This window comes from Chiloscyllium punctatum, chromosome 21 (genome assembly GCF_047496795.1).
Source record: "Chiloscyllium punctatum isolate Juve2018m chromosome 21, sChiPun1.3, whole genome shotgun sequence".
NCBI lineage: Eukaryota > Metazoa > Chordata > Chondrichthyes > Orectolobiformes > Hemiscylliidae > Chiloscyllium > Chiloscyllium punctatum.
The window spans coordinates 21,285,786-21,305,102 of NC_092759.1; the positions used below are offsets into that span (position 1 = coordinate 21,285,786).

Here is a 19,317-nt window from a genome sequence, read left to right on the forward strand (position 1 = left end):
TACTAACCCTCTGACAACACAGCACTCCCTCTGTACGAACCCTCTGACAACACAGCACTCCCTCTGTACATACCCTCTGACAATGCAGCACTCCCTCTGTACTAACCCTCTGACAATGCAGCACTCCCTCTGTACATACCCTCTGACAATGCAGCACTCCCTCTGTACTAACCCTCTGACAATGCAGCACTCCCTCTGTACTAACCCTCTGACAATGCAGCACTCCCTCTGTACTAACCCTCTGACAATGCAGCACTCCCTCTGTACTAACCCTCTGACAATGCAGCACTCCCTCTGTACTAACCCTCTGACAATGCAGCACTCCCTCTGTACTAACCCTCTGACAATGCAGCACTCCCTCTGTACTAACCCTCTGACAATGCAGCACTCCCTCTGTACTAACCCTCTGACAACACAGTACTCCCTCTGTACTAACCCTCTGACAAAGCAGCACTCCCTCTGTACTAACCCTCTGACAACACAGTACTCCCTCTGTACTAACCCTCTGACAATGCAGCACTCCCTCTGTACTAACCCTCTGACAACACAGTACTCCCTCTGTACTAACCCTCTGACAATGCAGCACTCCCTCTGTACTAACCCTCTGACAACACAGCACTCCCTCTGTACTAACCCTCTGATAATGCAGCACTCCCTCTGTACATACCCTCTGACAATGCAGCACTCCCTCTGTACTAACCCTCTGACAACACAGTACTCCCTCTGTACTAACCCTCTGACAACACAGCACTCCCTCTGTACTAACCCTCTGACAACACAGCACTCCCTCTGTACTAACCCTCTGACAACACAGTACTCCCTCTGTACTAACCCTCTGACAACACAGCACTCCCTCTGTACTAACCCTCTGACAACACAGTACTCCCTCTGTACTAACCCTCTGACAACACAGCACTCCCTCTGTACTAACCCTCTGACAACACAGTACTCCCTCTGTACTAACCCTCTGACAACACAGCACTCCCTCTGTACTAACCCTCTGACAACACAGTACTCTCTCTGTACTAACCCTCTGACAATGCAGCACTCCCTCTGTACTAACCCTCTGACAATGCAGCACTCCCTCTGTACTAACCCTCTGACAATGCAGCACTCCCTCTGTACTAACCCTCTGACAATGCAGCACTCCCTCTGTACTAACCCTCTGACAACACAGTACTCCCTCTGTACTAACCCTCTGACAACACAGCACTCCCTCTGTACTAACCCTCTGACAACACAGTACTCCCTCTGTACTAACCCTCTGACAACACAGCACTCCCTCTGTACTAACCCTCTGACAACACAGCACTCCCTCTGCACTAACCCTCTGAAAACACAGTACTCCCTCTGTACTAACCCTCTGACAATGCAGCACTCCCTCTGTACTAACCCTCTGACAATGCAGCACTCACACTGTACTAACCCTCTGACAACACAGTACTCCCTCTGTACTAACCCTCTGACAATGCAGCACTCCCTCTGTACTAACCCTCTGACAACACAGTACTCCCTTTGTACTAACCCTCTGACAACACAGCACTCCCTCTGTACTAACCCTCTGACAATGCAGCACTCCCTCCGCACTAACCCTCTGAAAACACAGTACTCCCTCTGTACTAACCCTCTGACAATGCAGCACTCCCTCTGTACTAACCCTCTGACAATGCAGCACTCACACTGTACTAACCCTCTGACAACACAGCACTCCCTCTGTACTAACCCTCTGACAATGCAGCACTCCCTGTGTACTAACCCTCTGACAATGCAGCACTCCCTCTGCACTAACCCTCTGATAAGGCAGCACTCCCTCTGTACTAACCCTCTGACAACACAGTACTCCCTCTGTACTAACCCTCTGACAATGCAGCACTCCCTCTGCACTAACCCTCTGACAACACAGCACTCCCTCTGTACTAACGCTCTGACAATGCAGCACTCCCGCTGTAATAACCCTCTGACAATGCAGCACTCCCTCTGTACTAACCCTCTGACAACACAGTACTCCCTCTGTACATACCCTCTGACAATGCAGCACTCCCTCTGTACTAACCCTCTGACAATGCAGCACTCCCTCTGTACTAACCCTCTGACAACACAGTACTCCCTCTGTACTAACCCTCTGACAATGCAGCACTCCCTCTGTACATACCCTCTGACAATGCAGCACTCCCTCTGTACTAACCCTCTGACAACACAGTACTCCCTCTGTACATACCCTCTGACAATGCAGCACTCCCTCTGTACTAACCCTCTGACAATGCAGCACTCCCGCTGTACTAACCCTCTGACAATGCAGCACTCCCTCTGTACTAACCCTCTGACAACACAGTACTCCCTCTGTACATACCCTCTGACAATGCAGCACTCCCTCTGTACATGCCCTCTGACAATGCAGCACTCCCGCTGTACTAACCCTCTGACAATGCAGCACTCCCTCTGTACTCACCCTCTGACAACACAGTACTCCCTCTGTACTAACCCTCTGACAATGCAGCACTCTGTCAGCACTAACCCTCTGACAATGCAGCACTCCCTCTGTACTAACCCTCTGACAATGCAGCACTCTGTCAGCACTAACTCTCTCACAATGGAGCACTCCCTTAGCACTGACCCTTTGAAACTGCAGCATTCTCTCAGCCCTGACACTGAATGTGTGGGTCACCCTTGGCACTGATGCCCCAACGGCATGAAGCTCCCTCAGCACTGACCGTCCAACAATGTGAAGCTCACTCAGCACTGACCCTCTGACAGTGTGGCGCTCCCTCAATGCTGACTCTCTAACATTACCTGTCCCTTCAGCACTGATCCATCGATACTGCAGCACTCCTTCACCGCTGACCCTTTAACAGTGCAGCGCTCCCTCAGCACTGACCCTGCAACAGTGCCCACCCATTCAGCACTGACCATCCGACAGTGTGGGGCTCCTTCAGCACTGACTGTGCAACAGTGCCAACTCCATCAGCACTGACTCTCCGACTGTGCAGCACTCCATCAGCACTGACCCAGTGACAGTGTGGCACTCCCTCAGCACAGGCCCTCTGACAGTGCAGCACTCCCTCAGCTTTGTTGCTCTGACAGTGTGACATTCCCTCACTGCTGACCCTCCAACAGTGCGGCCCTCCCTCAGCACTGACCCAGTGACAGTGCGGCACTCCCTCAGCACTGACCCTCTGACAGTGCGGCACTCCCTCAGCACAGGCCCTCTGACAGTGCAGCACTCCCTCAGCACTGACCCTCTGACAGTGCGGCACTCCCTCAGCACAGACCCTCTGACAGTGCAGCACTCCCTCAGCTTTGTTGCTCTGACAGTGTGACATTCCCTCACTGCTGACCCTCCAACAGTGCGGCCCTCCCTCAGCACTGACCCAGTGACAGTGCGGCACTCCCTCAGCACTGACCCTCTGACAGTGCAGCACTCCCTCAGCACTGACCCTCTGACAGTGCGGCACTCCCTCAGCACTGTCCCTCTGACAGTGCGGCACTCCCTCAGCACTGACCCTCCAACAGTGCGGCACTCCCTCAGCACTGACCCTCCAACAGTGCGGCACTCCCTCAGCACGGACCCTCCAACAGTGCGGCACTCCCTCAGCACTGACCCTCCAACAGTGCGGCACTCCCTCAGCACAGACCCTCCAACAGTGCGGCACTCCCTCAGCACTGACCCTCCAACAGTGCGGCACTCCCTCAGCACTGACCACCCTTTACTTCAGTTGTTGAAGGTGTCTGTGCTCAAACTTCGAGAGTGGAGAACAAACAACAACCTTCCAACTTCAAAGCACAAATGCTACATTGTGACCCAAAGCTGGACTAGCTCAGAGCATCAACTTTACCCATCCTCCAAATTGGAATGTGCCACTTATGCTCAAGATACACATTATTCCACAAATCTGGACTGTTGTGTGGTACTCAGCTATTGAATTACCCCATTCTCCACTGTAGCCAAGGTCTCATAGAGGTTACACAGGGCGACCACTCCACTGTGCTCAGCAATTGGAATCAGCTCTTTGCAGTGGAACTTCTTAAAACGCAATGTCTTCGCAACACTTTTCTCAAACAGTTCCTGCAAATGCTCTTGTTCCTCCTGCAAATTGAGAGCAAAAACCTTGGTCAAACTTTGCAAAGTACAGAAAGACCTTCACACAGCACAGTACAGAGGACAACGCTGTCAGAAACTGAGAAGGGTTGTGTTACTTTCAAAAGAGTCTGCAAGGCTGGGGCATGAGATGGGACCATTGGTGGTGGTGAATTGGTCTGTCGGGTGTGTATGATGTGTTAATAAATTGCTGCTCTTTCAGTGAAATGAGAGTATTACTCCATTCCGAGGAGAAACGGAGGATTGCAGATGCTGGAGATCAGAATCAAGAGTGTGGAGCTGGAAAACCACAGCCGGTCAGGCAACATCCCAGGAGCAGGAGAATCAATGTTTTCCGGATGAAGGGCTCATGCCTGAAATGTCGATTCAGCATTTCCAGCACCACACTCTATTCCCATTCACTACAATTCTATAGACTCCTGTTTACATTTAGTGGAGCATTTTAAATCATGCGTGCTTCAGTGTAGTACGATTGGTAGGTGGACATGAATCCATAACCAGGTATGAATCAGCATGGAAAGGTTCACGACCAGAAACTGAAACACTTTGAAGCATTTTCTCTGACATCGGAAGAGGAGTGTACACGGTGTGAACCACGTTACTGACAGTGTCACCGTGAGGGGTGTACGCGGTGTGAACCACGTTACCGACAGGGTCACCGAGAGGGCTGGGCGCGGGGTGAACCACGCTACCGACAGGGTCACCGAGAGGGCTGGGCGCGGGGTGAACCACGCTACCGACAGGGTCACCGAGAGGGCTGGGCGCGGGGTGAACCACGCTACCGACAGGGTCACCGAGAGGGCTGGGCGCGGGGTGAACCACGCTACCGACAGGGTCACCGAGAGGGCTGGGCGCGGGGTGAACCACGCTACCGACAGGGTCACCGAGAGGGCTGGGCGCGGGGTGAACCACGCTACCGACAGGGTCACCGAGAGGGCTGGGCGCGGGGTGAACCACGCTACCGACAGGGTCACCGAGAGGGCTGGGCGCGGGGTGAACCACGCTACCGACAGGGTCACCGAGAGGGCTGGGCGCGGGGTGAACCACGCTACCGACAGGGTCACCGAGAGGGCTGGGCGCGGGGTGAACCACGCTACCGACAGGGTCACCGAGAGGGCTGGGCGCGGGGTGAACCACGCTACCGACAGGGTCACCGAGAGGGCTGGGCGCGGGGTGAACCACGCTACCGACAGGGTCACCGAGAGGGCTGGGCGCGGGGTGAACCACGCTACCGACAGGGTCACCGAGAGGGCTGGGCGCGGGGTGAACCACGCTACCGACAGGGTCACCGAGAGGGCTGGGCGCGGGGTGAACCACGCTACCGACAGGGTCACCGAGAGGGCTGGGCGCGGGGTGAACCACGCTACCGACAGGGTCACCGAGAGGGCTGGGCGCGGGGTGAACCACGCTACCGACAGGGTCACCGAGAGGGCTGGGCGCGGGGTGAACCACGCTACCGACAGGGTCACCGAGAGGGCTGGGCGCGGGGTGAACCACGCTACCGACAGGGTCACCGAGAGGGCTGGGCGCGGGGTGAACCACGCTACCGACAGGGTCACCGAGAGGGCTGGGCGCGGGGTGAACCACGCTACCGACAGGGTCACCGAGAGGGCTGGGCGCGGGGTGAACCACGCTACCGACAGGGTCACCGAGAGGGCTGGGCGCGGGGTGAACCACGCTACCGACAGGGTCACCGAGAGGGCTGGGCGCGGGGTGAACCACGCTACCGACAGGGTCACCGAGAGGGCTGGGCGCGGGGTGAACCACGCTACCGACAGGGTCACCGAGAGGGCTGGGCGCGGGGTGAACCACGCTACCGACAGGGTCACCGAGAGGGCTGGGCGCGGGGTGAACCACGCTACCGACAGGGTCACCGAGAGGGCTGGGCGCGGGGTGAACCACGCTACCGACAGGGTCACCGAGAGGGCTGGACGCGGGGTGAACCACGCTACCGACAGGGTCACCGAGAGGGCTGGACGCGGGGTGAACCACGCTACCGACAGTGTCACCGAGAGGGCTGGACGCGGTGTGAACCACGCTACCGACAGTGTCACCGAGAGGGCTGGACGCGGTGTGAACCACGCTACCGACAGTGTCACCGAGAGGGCTGGACGCGGTGTGAACCACGCTACCGACAGTGTCACCGAGAGGGCTGGACGCGGTGTGAACCACGCTACCGACAGTGTCACCGTGAGGGGTGTACGCGGTGTGAACCACGCTACCGACAGGGTCACCGAGAGGGCTGGGCGCGGGGTGAACCACGCTACCGACAGGGTCACCGAGAGGGCTGGGCGCGGGGTGAACCACGCTACCGACAGGGTCACCGAGAGGGCTGGGCGCGGGGTGAACCACGCTACCGACAGGGTCACCGAGAGGGCTGGGCGCGGGGTGAACCACGCTACCGACAGGGTCACCGAGAGGGCTGGGCGCGGGGTGAACCACGCTACCGACAGGGTCACCGAGAGGGCTGGGCGCGGGGTGAACCACGCTACCGACAGGGTCACCGAGAGGGCTGGGCGCGGGGTGAACCACGCTACCGACAGGGTCACCGAGAGGGCTGGGCGCGGGGTGAACCACGCTACCGACAGGGTCACCGAGAGGGCTGGGCGCGGGGTGAACCACGCTACCGACAGGGTCACCGAGAGGGCTGGGCGCGGGGTGAACCACGCTACCGACAGGGTCACCGAGAGGGCTGGGCGCGGGGTGAACCACGCTACCGACAGGGTCACCGAGAGGGCTGGGCGCGGGGTGAACCACGCTACCGACAGGGTCACCGAGAGGGCTGGGCGCGGGGTGAACCACGCTACCGACAGGGTCACCGAGAGGGCTGGGCGCGGGGTGAACCACGCTACCGACAGGGTCACCGAGAGGGCTGGGCGCGGGGTGAACCACGCTACCGACAGGGTCACCGAGAGGGCTGGGCGCGGGGTGAACCACGCTACCGACAGGGTCACCGAGAGGGCTGGGCGCGGGGTGAACCACGCTACCGACAGGGTCACCGAGAGGGCTGGGCGCGGGGTGAACCACGCTACCGACAGGGTCACCGAGAGGGCTGGGCGCGGGGTGAACCACGCTACCGACAGGGTCACCGAGAGGGCTGGGCGCGGGGTGAACCACGCTACCGACAGGGTCACCGAGAGGGCTGGGCGCGGGGTGAACCACGCTACCGACAGGGTCACCGAGAGGGCTGGGCGCGGGGTGAACCACGCTACCGACAGGGTCACCGAGAGGGCTGGGCGCGGGGTGAACCACGCTACCGACAGGGTCACCGAGAGGGCTGGGCGCGGGGTGAACCACGCTACCGACAGGGTCACCGAGAGGGCTGGGCGCGGGGTGAACCACGCTACCGACAGGGTCACCGAGAGGGCTGGGCGCGGGGTGAACCACGCTACCGACAGTGTCACCGAGAGGGCTGGGCGCGGGGTGAACCACGCTACCGACAGTGTCACCGAGAGGGCTGGACGCGGGGTGAACCACGCTACCGACAGTGTCACCGAGAGGGCTGGACGCGGGGTGAACCACGCTACCGACAGTGTCACCGAGAGGGCTGGACGCGGTGTGAACCACGCTACCGACAGTGTCACCGAGAGGGCTGGACGCGGTGTGAACCACGCTACCGACAGTGTCACCGAGAGGGCTGGACGCGGTGTGAACCACGCTACCGACAGTGTCACCGAGAGGGCTGGACGCGGTGTGAACCACGCTACCGACAGTGTCACCGAGAGGGCTGGACGCGGTGTGAACCACGCTACCGACAGTGTCACCGAGAGGGCTGGACGCGGTGTGAACCACGCTACCGACAGTGTCACCGTGAGGGGTGTACGCGGTGTGAACCACGCTACCGACAGTGTCACCGAGAGGGGTGTACGCGGTGTGAACCACGTTACCGACAGTGTCACCGAGAGGGGTGTACGCGGTGTGAACCACGTTACCGACAGTGTCACCGAGAGGGGTGTACGCGGTGTGAACCACGTTACCGACAGTGTCACCGAGAGGGGTGTACGCGGTGTGAACCACGTTACCGACAGTGTCACCGAGAGGGGTGTACGCGGTGTGAACCACGTTACCGACAGTGTCTCTGAGAGGGGTGTACACGGTGTGAACCACGTTACCGACAGTGTCACTGACAGGGGTGTACACGGTGTAAAGCATGTTACCGACAGTCAGTGTCACTATGAGGAGCGGGCGATGTAAGGGGAGGATGAATTGCCAAAGGTCAAAGTCCATGTTGGAACCAGTGAGATAGAAAGAAAGAGAAATTACACTTTGCAAACAAACTTTTGAGAGTTGGGTCAGAAACTGAAAAGGAGCATTTTAAAGACAGTTGTCATCTCCACTTTACTACTGCTGCCCCTCAGTAACGAGGTTTGGAATAGAATGTGTATCCTTAAGGAAGCATTTGAAACCAGTGACCATAACTCAAATTAGGATAGTTACGGAAAAGATTGGCAGAGAATGAACGTTATAAACTGGGAAAGACTAATCTTTTGAAAGATAAGCTCCAACTGGGCCAAGTAGATACGGAACAGATAGTTGAAGATAAAAGTGTGGAAGCACAATGTGAGGTACTCCAGAAGGAAATAATAACAGCATGGGGCAAATATATTGCTGTAAAGGCAATGGGTGTGACCAAGACCCTGGATGCCCAGGGGACGTACAGCTTAGAATATAGAAAAAAAGACCAGCTTCTGGTTGGTAACAAAGGCTCTTCGAAGATTCAAGTCTAAAGGATACCTTTGCTCGTTTGTTCAGCCAGGACTCAACACATGGTTTCCATCCCAGGTCCGAGTAGTCATTGTAAACCATTCCACAGCGAGACACAGTGGCAGGGGAAGCCACTGCCAGATTCTCCACCTCAAAGAGCAGTGAAACCTGTGGACAAAAGCCAAAACCTGCTGTCAACCAACACTGCTGGCTTCTTATCTGCTGTGGGTCGCTATGTAAGGGCACTCCCTTCTGAGACAGACAGGTCAGAAGTTCACAGGCTCAATGCTGTTTTTCTAATGAGATATCCTGCCCCCCTGTTCCCTCCACCCGCAGCCCCCTCCCCCACCCCTCACTGGTTGACACTGACCTTGTTGGCACCCGGTTTTGAGTGATCCAATGCCCAGAACGCTGTGTGTGAGTAAGTGTGATCAAGCGGGTGGCCAGAGTGAAGTGGGAAGGTAGCAGACCTGGGGCAGATCACAGCTCAGGCCAGTGGTACCTTCACGCTCTGTCAATGAAGATGAACAGGCAGGTACAGCAAGGCAGGTGGGAACTTTAGTAAATGGGTTTTCATTGCACATGGATTTGAGTCCAGAAGTGTGGGTGGTTTACTGCAGTCACACATGGTCAGGAGGCTCACAACACCAGGTTATGGTCCAAGAGGTTCATTGGAAATCACAAGCTTTCGGAACATAGCCCCTTCATCAAATGACTTCATTTGACAAAAGGAATACGCTCCAAAAGCTTTCAAAAGATTTTAAATTAACTTGTTGGACTCTAATCTGGCATTGTGTGATTTCTGGCTTTGTCCAGTCCAGCAGAACACCGGAACCTCCATTTGTTGTCTTGGTAAGACCACACCTGAAGTATTGCATCCAGTTTCAGTGTCCCCACCTAAGAAAGGAATTACTTGCCATCGAGAGAGTGCACTGGAGATTTGCTCGACTGATACTGGAGATGGTAGGACTGTCCTTTAAGGAGAGATTGGTTCATCTCAGCCTAGTTGCACCAGAGTTTAGAAGGATGTTGAACAGGGGGTGAGGGGGGGGAATCTGTTTGAAACATCTAAACTTCTAATGGGATTGGACAGACTAGATGCAGGGAAGATGTTTTCCACGGCTGGGAAGTCTGGAACTCGGACACAGTCTCATGATACAGGGTGGACCTTTGAGGACTGAGATAAGGAAAAGGTTCTTCATTCAAAGGGTAGTGAGCTGTGCAATTCTCTACCACACAGGGCTGTGAAGGCCAAGTCATTGAATATGTCAGGAAAGAGAGAGATATACTTTCAGATTTTAAAGGTGTCTTAGGGTATGGGGAGAAAGTGGGAAATGGCATAGAGGTAGAGGATTGGTTATGATCATATTGAATGGTGCAGCAGGCACGGTGGGCTGAATGTCCTACCTCTTGTTTAGTTTCAATTTCTGTGTATACGGAGACACACATGTATACACATATACACATGCACAGGTATAGGGACACACGTAAAACGAGTGCACACAGAAACCAATACAGGCATGTGTAGTCACACAAAGGCATGTTCGCACACTTGCACAAACACACAGAACACATTGTGAACAAGAGTTGACAAATAACATCCAGGTTGAAGTATTCTGCCTGACATTTGCTTTCCTGAGACTTTATCTGTTCAGCACTAGGACACTGAATCATCCAGTCAGCTCTCTGTCTGTTTGTCCACCTCAATTAACTTCAGCCAGGCAAAAGGATCCTCACTGCTGCATTCAACAGGCTCACAGAGTGAGCTTTAACATCACTGTACAACTTTCCCTCAGCCCACACAGGAAACTCCAAATCCTGGCATTCTGCATCTGTATCATGTTACAGGCAGCAGAGACACAGGGACACTTACCTGGTCTGGCATAGATATCCGCTCTCCATTGATCAGTGTCAGCACCTTATTGTCGTCCATGACAGAGTTCATGCTCTCAATCCAGAGTGTATCCACAGGTCCGTCAAACAGGATCCACTTCTCGTCTGGTTTCTCATCTGCAAGCGCAGAAAGGATTTTATTCAAATTGGCAACTGGAGCACCAAGATATGTGACCACATGTAATTAATCTAAGGCACCCACAACTTGTGGCACAGTGGCTCAATGGTTAGTACTGCTGCCTCACACAGCCAGGGACCTGGGTTCGATTCCACACTGGGGCAACTGTCTGTGTGTAGTTGGCATATTTGCCCTGAGTCTGTGTGGGTTTCATCCCACAGACCAAAGATATGCAGATCAGGGTGGATAGGCCATGCTAAATTGTCCCACAGTGCCCAGGAATGTGCAGGTTAGGATGGGCTAGCCATGGGAAATTGTCCCATAGTGTCCACGGATGTGCGGGTTCGGGTGGTTTGGCCAAGTGAAATTGTCCCATAGTGCCCAGGGATGTGCAGGTTAGGGTAGATTGGCCGTGGGAAATTGTCCCATAGTGCCCAGGGATGTGCAGGTTAGGGTGGATTGGCCATGGGAAATTGTCCCATAGTGTCCAGGGATGTGCAGGTTAGGGTGGATTGGCCATGGGAAATTGTCCCATAGTGTCCAGGGATGTGCGGGTTCGGGTAGTTTGGCCATGGGAAATTGTCAGTTAGTGTCCAGGGATGTGCAGGTTAGGGTGGGTTGGCCATGGGAAATTGTCCCATAGTGCCCAGGGATGTGCAGGTTAGGATGGGTTAGGCATGGGAAATTGTCCCATAGTGTCCAGGGAAGTGCAGGTTAGGGTGGGTTGGCCATGGGAAATTGTCCCATAGTGCCCAGGGATGTGCAGGTTAGGATGGGTTAGCCATGGGAAATTGTCCCGTAGTGTCCAGGGATGTGCGGGTTCGGGTGGTTTGGCCATGGGAAATTGTCCCATAGTGCCCAGGGATGTGCAGGTTAGGATGGATTGGCCATGGGAAATTGTCCCATAGTGTCCAGGGATGTGCAGGTTAGGGTAGATTGGCCGTGGGAAATTGTCCCATAGTGCCCAGGGATGTGCAGGTTAGGGTGGATTGGCCATGGGAAATTGTCCCATAGTGTCCAGGGATGTGCAGGTTAAGAGGGATGAGCCATGGGACATTGTCCCACAGTACCCAGGGATGTGCAGGTTAGGGTGGTTTGGCCATGTGAAATTGTCCCATAGTGCCCAGGGATGTGCAGGTTAGGGTGGTTTGGCCATGGGAAATTGTCCCGTAGTGTCCAGGGATATGCAGGTTAGGGTGGATTGGCCATGGGAAATTGTCCCATAGTGCCCAGGGATGTGCAGGCTAGGGTGGGTTAGCCATGAGAAATTGTCCCTTAGTGTCCAGGGATGTGCAGGTTAGGGGGGATTGGCCATGGGAAATTGTCCCATAGTGTCCAGGGATGTGCGGGTTCGGGTGGTTTGGCCATGGGAAATTGTCCCATAGTGTCCAGGGATGTGCAGGTTAGGGTGGGTTGGCCATGGGAAATTGTCCCATAGTGCCCAGGGATATGCAGGTTAGGATGGGTTAGCCATGGGAAATTGTCCCGTAGTGTCCAGGGATGTGCGGGTTCGGGTGGTTTGGCCATGGGAAATTGTCCCATAGTGCCCAGGGATGTGCAGGTTAGGGTAGATTGGCAGTGGGAAATTGTCCCATAGTGCCCAGGGATGTGCAGGTTTGGGTGGATTGGCCATGGGAAATTGTCCCATAGTGTCCAGGGATGTGCAGGTTAGGGTGGATTGGCCATGGGAAATTGTCCCATAGTGCCCAGGGATGTGCAGGTTAAGGGGGATTAGCCATGGGACATTGTCCCACAGTACCCAGGGATGTGCAGGTTAGGGTGGTTTGGCCATGGGAAATTGTCCCATAGTGCCCAGGGATGTGCAGGTTAGGGTGGTTTGGCCATGGGAAATTGTCCCGTAGTGTCCAGGGATGTGCAGGTTAGGGTGGATTGGCCATGGGAAATTGTCCCATAGTGCCCAGGGATGTGCAGGTTAGGGTGGGTTAGCCATGGGAAATTGTCCCTTAGTGTCCAGGGATGTGCAGGTTTGGGTGGATTGGCCATGGGAAATTGTCCCATACTACCCAGGGATGTGCAGGTTAGGGGGGATTGGCCATGGGAAATTGTCCCATAGTGTCCAGGGATGTGCAGGTTAGCGTGGATTGGCCATGGGAAATTGTCCTATAGTGCCCAGGGATGTGCAGGTTAGGGTGGATTGGCCATGGGAAATTGTCCCATAGTGTCCAGGGATGTGCAGGTTAGGGTGGGTTGGCCATGGGAAATTGTCCCATAGTGCCCAGGGATGTGCAGGTTAGGATGGGTTAGCCATGGGAAATTGTCCCATAGTGTCCAGGGATGTGCGGGTTCGGGTGCTTTGGCCATGGGAAATTGTCCCATAGTGCCCAGGGATATGCAGGTTAGGGTAGATTGGCAGTGGGAAATTGTCCCATAGTGCCCAGGGATGTGCAGGTTCGGGTGGATTGGCCATGGGAAATTGTCCCATAGTGTCCAGGGATGTGCAGGTTAGGGTGGATTGGCCATGGGAAATTGTCCCATAGTGCCCAGGGATGTACAGGTTAAGGGGGATTAGCCATGGGACATTGTCCCACAGTACCCAGGGATGTGCAGGTTAGGGTGGTTTGGCCATGTGAAATTGTCCCATAGTGCCCAGGGATGTGCAGGTTAGGGTGGTTTGGCCATGGGAAATTGTCCCGTAGTGTCCAGGGATGTGCAGGTTAGGGTGGATTGGCCATGGGAAATTGTCCCATAGTGCCCAGGGATGTGCAGGTTAGGGTGGATTGGCCATGGGAAATTGTCCCATAGTGCCCAGGGATGTGCAGGTTAGGGTGGGTTGGCCATGGGAAATTGTCCCATAGTGCCCAGGGATGTGCAGGTTAGGATGGGTTAGCCATGGGAAATTGTCCCATAGTGTCCAGGGATGTGCGGGTTCGGGTGCTTTGGCCATGGGAAATTGTCCCATAGTGTCCAGGGATGTGCAGGTTAGGGTGGGTTGGCCATGGGAAATTGTCCCATAGTGCCCAGGGATGTGCAGGTTATGATGGGTTAGCCATGGGAAATTGTCCCATAGTGTCCAGGGAAGTGCGGGTTCGGGTGGTTTGGCCATGGGAAATTGTCCCATAGTGCCCAGGGATGTGCAGGTTAGGATGGATTGGCCATGGGAAATTGTCCCATAGTGTCCAGGGATGTGCAGGTTAGGGGGGATTGGCCATGGGAAATTGTCCCATCGTGCCCAGGATGTGCAGGTTAGCGTGGATTGACCATGGGAAATTGCCCCATAGTGTCCAGGGATGTGCAGGTTAGGGTGGGTTGGCCGTGGGAAATTGTCCCATCTTGTCCAGGGATGTGCAGGTTAGGGTGGATTGGCCGTGGGAAATTGTCCCATAGTGTCCAGGGATGTGCAGGTTAACGTGGATTGGCCGTGGGAAATTGTCCCATAGTGTCCAGGGATGTGCAGGTTAGGGTGGATTGGCTATACTAAATTGTCCTATTGTGTGCAGGTTTAGGATGGATTGGTCATGCTAAATTGCCCTATTGAGTCCAAGGTTGTGCACGCTAGGTGAATTAACCATTGAAAATGCAGTATTATAGGGTGGGGGGGGGGGGGTGGGGGGAGTGGGACTGGGTGGGCAGTTCTTTTGGAGGAGGGTCAGTGTAGACTCAATGGGCAGAATGGCCTGCTTCTACACTGTCACGATTCTATGATTCTGAAGAAGAATGACTGGTCTCAAAACATTCAGCCTTTTTCTGCCTCTACAGGTGCTGCCAGATATAATGAGTTTCTCCAGCAATTTCTGGTTTTGTTTTAGATTTCCAGCTTCCACAGTTCTTTGTTTTACTATAAGGCAACTGTGACGTTAACTCTTAGACCTAAACCATTGATAGCTCATTCCTGGAATTATCACAAACCGAAGTTTAAATCCACTCATCTTCCAAGTTTTCTTTCGGTCTGGGACTATCACTCTTTACTCTAAGGTAATGTTCTCCTCTTCTAAGGAGCACTACTTCAGAAATGCACCTCTGTGCAAGGAACCACAAAACAGCCTAAAACAACATCAAATGGAAACAAACATCTCTCTCTCTCTGTCTCTCTCTCTCTCTCTCTACTTTGGGTGTTCCTCTTAATTGTGAAAAAATTCAAACAGATATTAAAGCACAAGGGTTTACTTGGCTAAAAACAAAATCCTATGTAAACCAGAGCTCATTAGACTGTCAAAGTAGACCTCACAAACCATTTCAAAGGAAATCACCATGGCTACAGAAATCATTACAAGCTAATTATTAACTTCAGACACACAGAAAGGTCACGCTCCCCACACCCCCGCCCCCCACCACCCCTCCACTCCATGTTACAAACTCAAAATCCAAAAGCCAAACCTAAAAGAAATGATATTGAAAACTTGCACAAATCAGACCGTCTGTGTTAAAAGTGCACTGGTGGAGAAGGCAGTATAAACAGAAGCAACGGGAACTCGCAAAGAGGAACAGTCTTGTAGGCAATGAGGACAAACTGAGTGGGAGAGACAGGCTGACTTGAATTGTGCTTTCAAAGAGCCAGCACAGGCACGATGAACAAAATGGCCTCCTCTAGCTGCACCCTTCCATAAATCCATCACACAGTATGCTTGTGGTCATGATCAAATTGATCTGCTAAAAGAAGCAAGTTCAAGGAAATGGTGATCACCAGAAGAGTTAGGTATGTGGAGACTGACAAACAATTGGGTGAAGGTTAAGTGCTAGTTGTGTTGATGAATCAGAGTTTCCATGTGCTGGCAACACCTCTGCCTTCACATTACGTATGGAATGTTAAATTAACCAAGGCCTGAACCTCCAAACATCAACCTGAACATCAATAAATAATGGGGTGACCCAGCCCATCCTGCCAGCCAAAACTGAACAAACAGGTGAAGGGAAAAATTCATTCATGAATCTCCTCATTTTGGAAGAACAAATAAGAATGCGGAATACAGGGTTAATGGTAGGGTTCTTAGTCAGGTGGAGGAACAGAGGGATCTTGGGGTCTGTGTACATAGATCTTTGAAAGTTGCCACTCAGGTGGATAGAGTTTGTAAGAAGGCCTATGGTATATTATCCTTCATTAGCAGAGGGATTGAATTCAAGAGTCGTGAGGTGATGTTGCAGCTGTACAGGACTTTGGTTAGGCCACAGTTGGAGTACTGTGTGCAGTTCTGGTCACCTCACTTTAGGAAAGATGTGGAAGCTTTGGAGAGGGTGCAGAGAAGATTTACCAGGATGTTGCCTGGAATGGAGAATAGGTCGTACGAGGATAGGTTGAGAGTTCTCGGCCTTTTCTTGTTGGAACGGCGAAGGATGAGGGGTGACTTGATAGAGGTTTATAAGACGATCAGAGGAATAGATAGAGTAGACAGTCAGAAACTTTTTCCCCGGGTACAACAGAGTGTTACAAGGAGACATAAATTTAAGGTGAAGGGTGGAAGGTATAGGGGAGATGTCAGGGGTGGTATCTTTACCCAGAGAGTGGTGGGGGCATGGAATGCCCTGCCCGTGGGAGTGGTGGAGTCCGAATCATTGGCGACCTTTAAGCGGCATTTGGATAGGTACATGGATGGGTGCTTAATCTAGGATAGAAGTTCGGCACAACATCGTGGGCCGAAGGGCCTGTTCTGTGCTGTATTGTTCTATGTTCTATGTTCTATGTTCTATGTTCCTCGGCTCAATCTTCATGTCAGCTGCACTGATTTCCCCACTTTGTGTCTGGGGTGTGTAAATGCAAAATTAAGCCATGGGCCAGCAGTAAAAGAGAACACAAGGATAAATAATTAATTGTGTGAGCTCACCCAACCGGATGAAAATTAAATAAAAAATTCACTGTTTCTGAGTTACCAACCATTTCATCAGCAGCTTGGTGTTTTTCTTCAGGTCTATCTGAAACATATGCATCATTGTGACCATTCAATACTAATCTTCACGCATGGAGCTAATGCATTGGAAAAAACCCAAAGTGCTCCCTCAGCAGAGTATCTGAGTGTCCCTGAAATCACTTGGGTCACTGCCAGCTACACTGCAGTAGGTAGCAAACCAAGCCAGAGTGAGAAGTTGATCCATTCCAGTCCCACGCCAGAAACTCAACCTCAGAATGATACCACTCAGAATGCAGTGGTGAGGGAGTGCCACACTAATGGTGGCTCGGTACTGAGGAAGCACTGCATGGTCGGAGGGTCAGTACTGAGGGAGTGCGAACTGTCAGACAGTCAGTGCTGAAGGAGCGCACTGTCAGACAGTCAATACTGAGGGAGTGCTGCACTGTCAGAGAGTCAGTACTGAGGGAGCGCACTGTCAGATAGTCAGTGCTGAGGGAGTGCACTGTCAGTCAGTACTGAGGGAGTGCGCACTGTCAGATAGTCAGTGCTGAGGGAGTGCGCACTGTCAGATAGTCAGTGCTGCACTGTCACACAGTCAGTGCTGAGGGAGTGCTGCACTGTCAGAAGGTCAGTACTGAGGAAGTGCGCACTGTCAGACAGTCAGTGCTGAGGGAGTGCCGCACTGTCACACAGTCAGTACTGAGGGAAGGCGCACTGTCAGAGTCAGTACTGAGGGAATGCGCACTGTCAGACAGTCAGTGCTGAGGGAGTGCCACACTGTCAGATAGTCAGTACTGAGGGAGTGCCACACTGTCACACAGTCAGTACTGAGGGAAGGCGCACTGTCAGAGTCAGTACTGAGGGAATGCGCACTGTCAGAGAGTCAGTACTGAGGGAGTGCACTGTCAGTCAGTACTGAGGGAATGCGCACTGTCAGATAGTCAGTGCTAAGGGAGTGCTGCACTGTCAGACAGTCAGTGCATAGGGAGTGCTGCACTGTCAGAGGGTCAGTGCTGAGGGAGTGCTGCACTGTCAGATAGTCAGTACTGAGGGAGTGCTGCACTGTCAGAGGTTCAGTGCTGAGGGAGTGCTGCATTGTCAGATAATCAGTACTGAGGGAGTGCTGCACTGTCAGAGGTTCAGTGCTGAGGAAGTGCTGAGGGAGTGCTGCACTGTCAGATAATCAGTACTGAGGGAGTGCTGCACTGTCAGAGGTTCAGTGCTGAGGAAGTGCTGAGGGAGTGCTGCACTGTCAGATAGCCAGTACTGAGGGAGTGCTGCACTGTCAGATAGCCAGTACTGAGGGAGTGCTACACTGTCAGACAGTCAGTGCTGAGGGAGTGCTGCACTGTCAGAGGGTCAGTACTGAGGGAGTGCTGCACTGTTGGACAGTCTGTGCTGAGGGACTGCTGCACTGTTAGAGTGACAGTATTGATATGGTGCCCCACTGCCGAAGGGTCAATATAGCGCCACATTCAATATCTTCTCAGCACCTAACCTGTCAAGCCCACTCATAACCTTAAGGGTTAATAAGTTAACTTTACATTATTCAATTTCAGCCCAATCTGCTCAATATTTCCTCATTAACCAATCCCTTCATCAATGGCATCAGCCTAGTGAGCATTCTCTGAATTGCTTCCAATGCAAATATATCCTGTTTAAATAAGACCAAAACTGTACACTGTACCCCATGTCCGATTTCACCAAAACTTTGTATAGTTGCAGCAAAACTCCGCATCCCTCTTGCAATGAAGGTCAACATGCCATGGGCGTTCCTCATCCCTCTCTGTACCTGCTTGTTAACAGTCCAAGGACACCCTAATCCCTCTGTACTGCCGTCTTCTGCAGTCTCTCTTCATTTCATAACATTCTGCTTTTTCCTTCTTCCTGCCAAAGGGGACAACCTTACAATTTACAGCATGGGGATTCTCCCTGGTATCAACATTATCAGCAAGAACTAAAGTTACCCGGCAACGAGGGAATGACTTGCTGTGGAAGCATGCAGTACGACAATAGTATAGAGAATGTCAATAGCTGTAAAGCTGCTTGGGGATGGCCCGGAGTGACTGAAGGTGCAATAAAAAAGCGAGCCTTTCTTTTTATTATTGCCACTACCCCACCTGGAATCCATCACATTCTTAAATCATGCTTTCTGACAGTCTTCCTCATCTTGCCTTTTATCGATTTAAGCTTCTGCCTCCATTTGCCTTCTCTGCACACCCTCAGCCGCTGCGTCACATTTGTCCCTCCACGCCTGACATATTTATGTTCACCCATCTCTGTTTTGGCAGGGGGTGGGGGAAAGCAGGCAGCATTTAATGTTGCCTACATACCTCCCTGCTCGTGGTCAGCCCACAGTAGGGGTCAGCCCTGCCGAGTGTGTTCTGGAGGCTTGTGTGGGGTGTCGCGGGAATCTTGCGGCCTGACCTGTGGGCACTCCACTCTGGGGAGACTCTGCCCAGGTCTGAGCAGGAGCATCTGACAGGGTGGGGCTTCACTGATCAAACAGAGTTGGAAGGCCCTTACCACCCTCACTTTCTCAGGGTGATAACTCAGTGCAAAGTGCCAGCAACACTCTCATCCTGAGAACAGAGAAAAAGTGATGGCGATACAACCTCAGAATTTCTTTTAAATTAGCAGCATGCTGGTCTGACATTGCTGCATCTATCATTTCTACTTCTACCACTGAGTAAAGGTCTACGCGG

At 53.2% G+C, this 19,317-nt stretch overlaps 1 protein-coding gene across 1 annotated transcript in view; it reads right to left on the minus strand.

Moving 5' to 3' along the window:
* dnah2 (dynein, axonemal, heavy chain 2) overlaps nt 1–19,317 on the minus strand; it is a 330,858-nt gene that overhangs the window by 152,692 nt on the left and 158,849 nt on the right. The window contains exons 44-46 of the mRNA XM_072591365.1: nt 10,674–10,810; nt 8,831–8,968; nt 3,926–4,084 (exon numbers count right to left, since the gene is read on the minus strand). Of these exons, the coding sequence (XP_072447466.1) occupies nt 3,926–4,084; nt 8,831–8,968; nt 10,674–10,810 (434 nt within the window). The remainder of the gene's footprint in view (nt 1–3,925; nt 4,085–8,830; nt 8,969–10,673; nt 10,811–19,317) is intronic.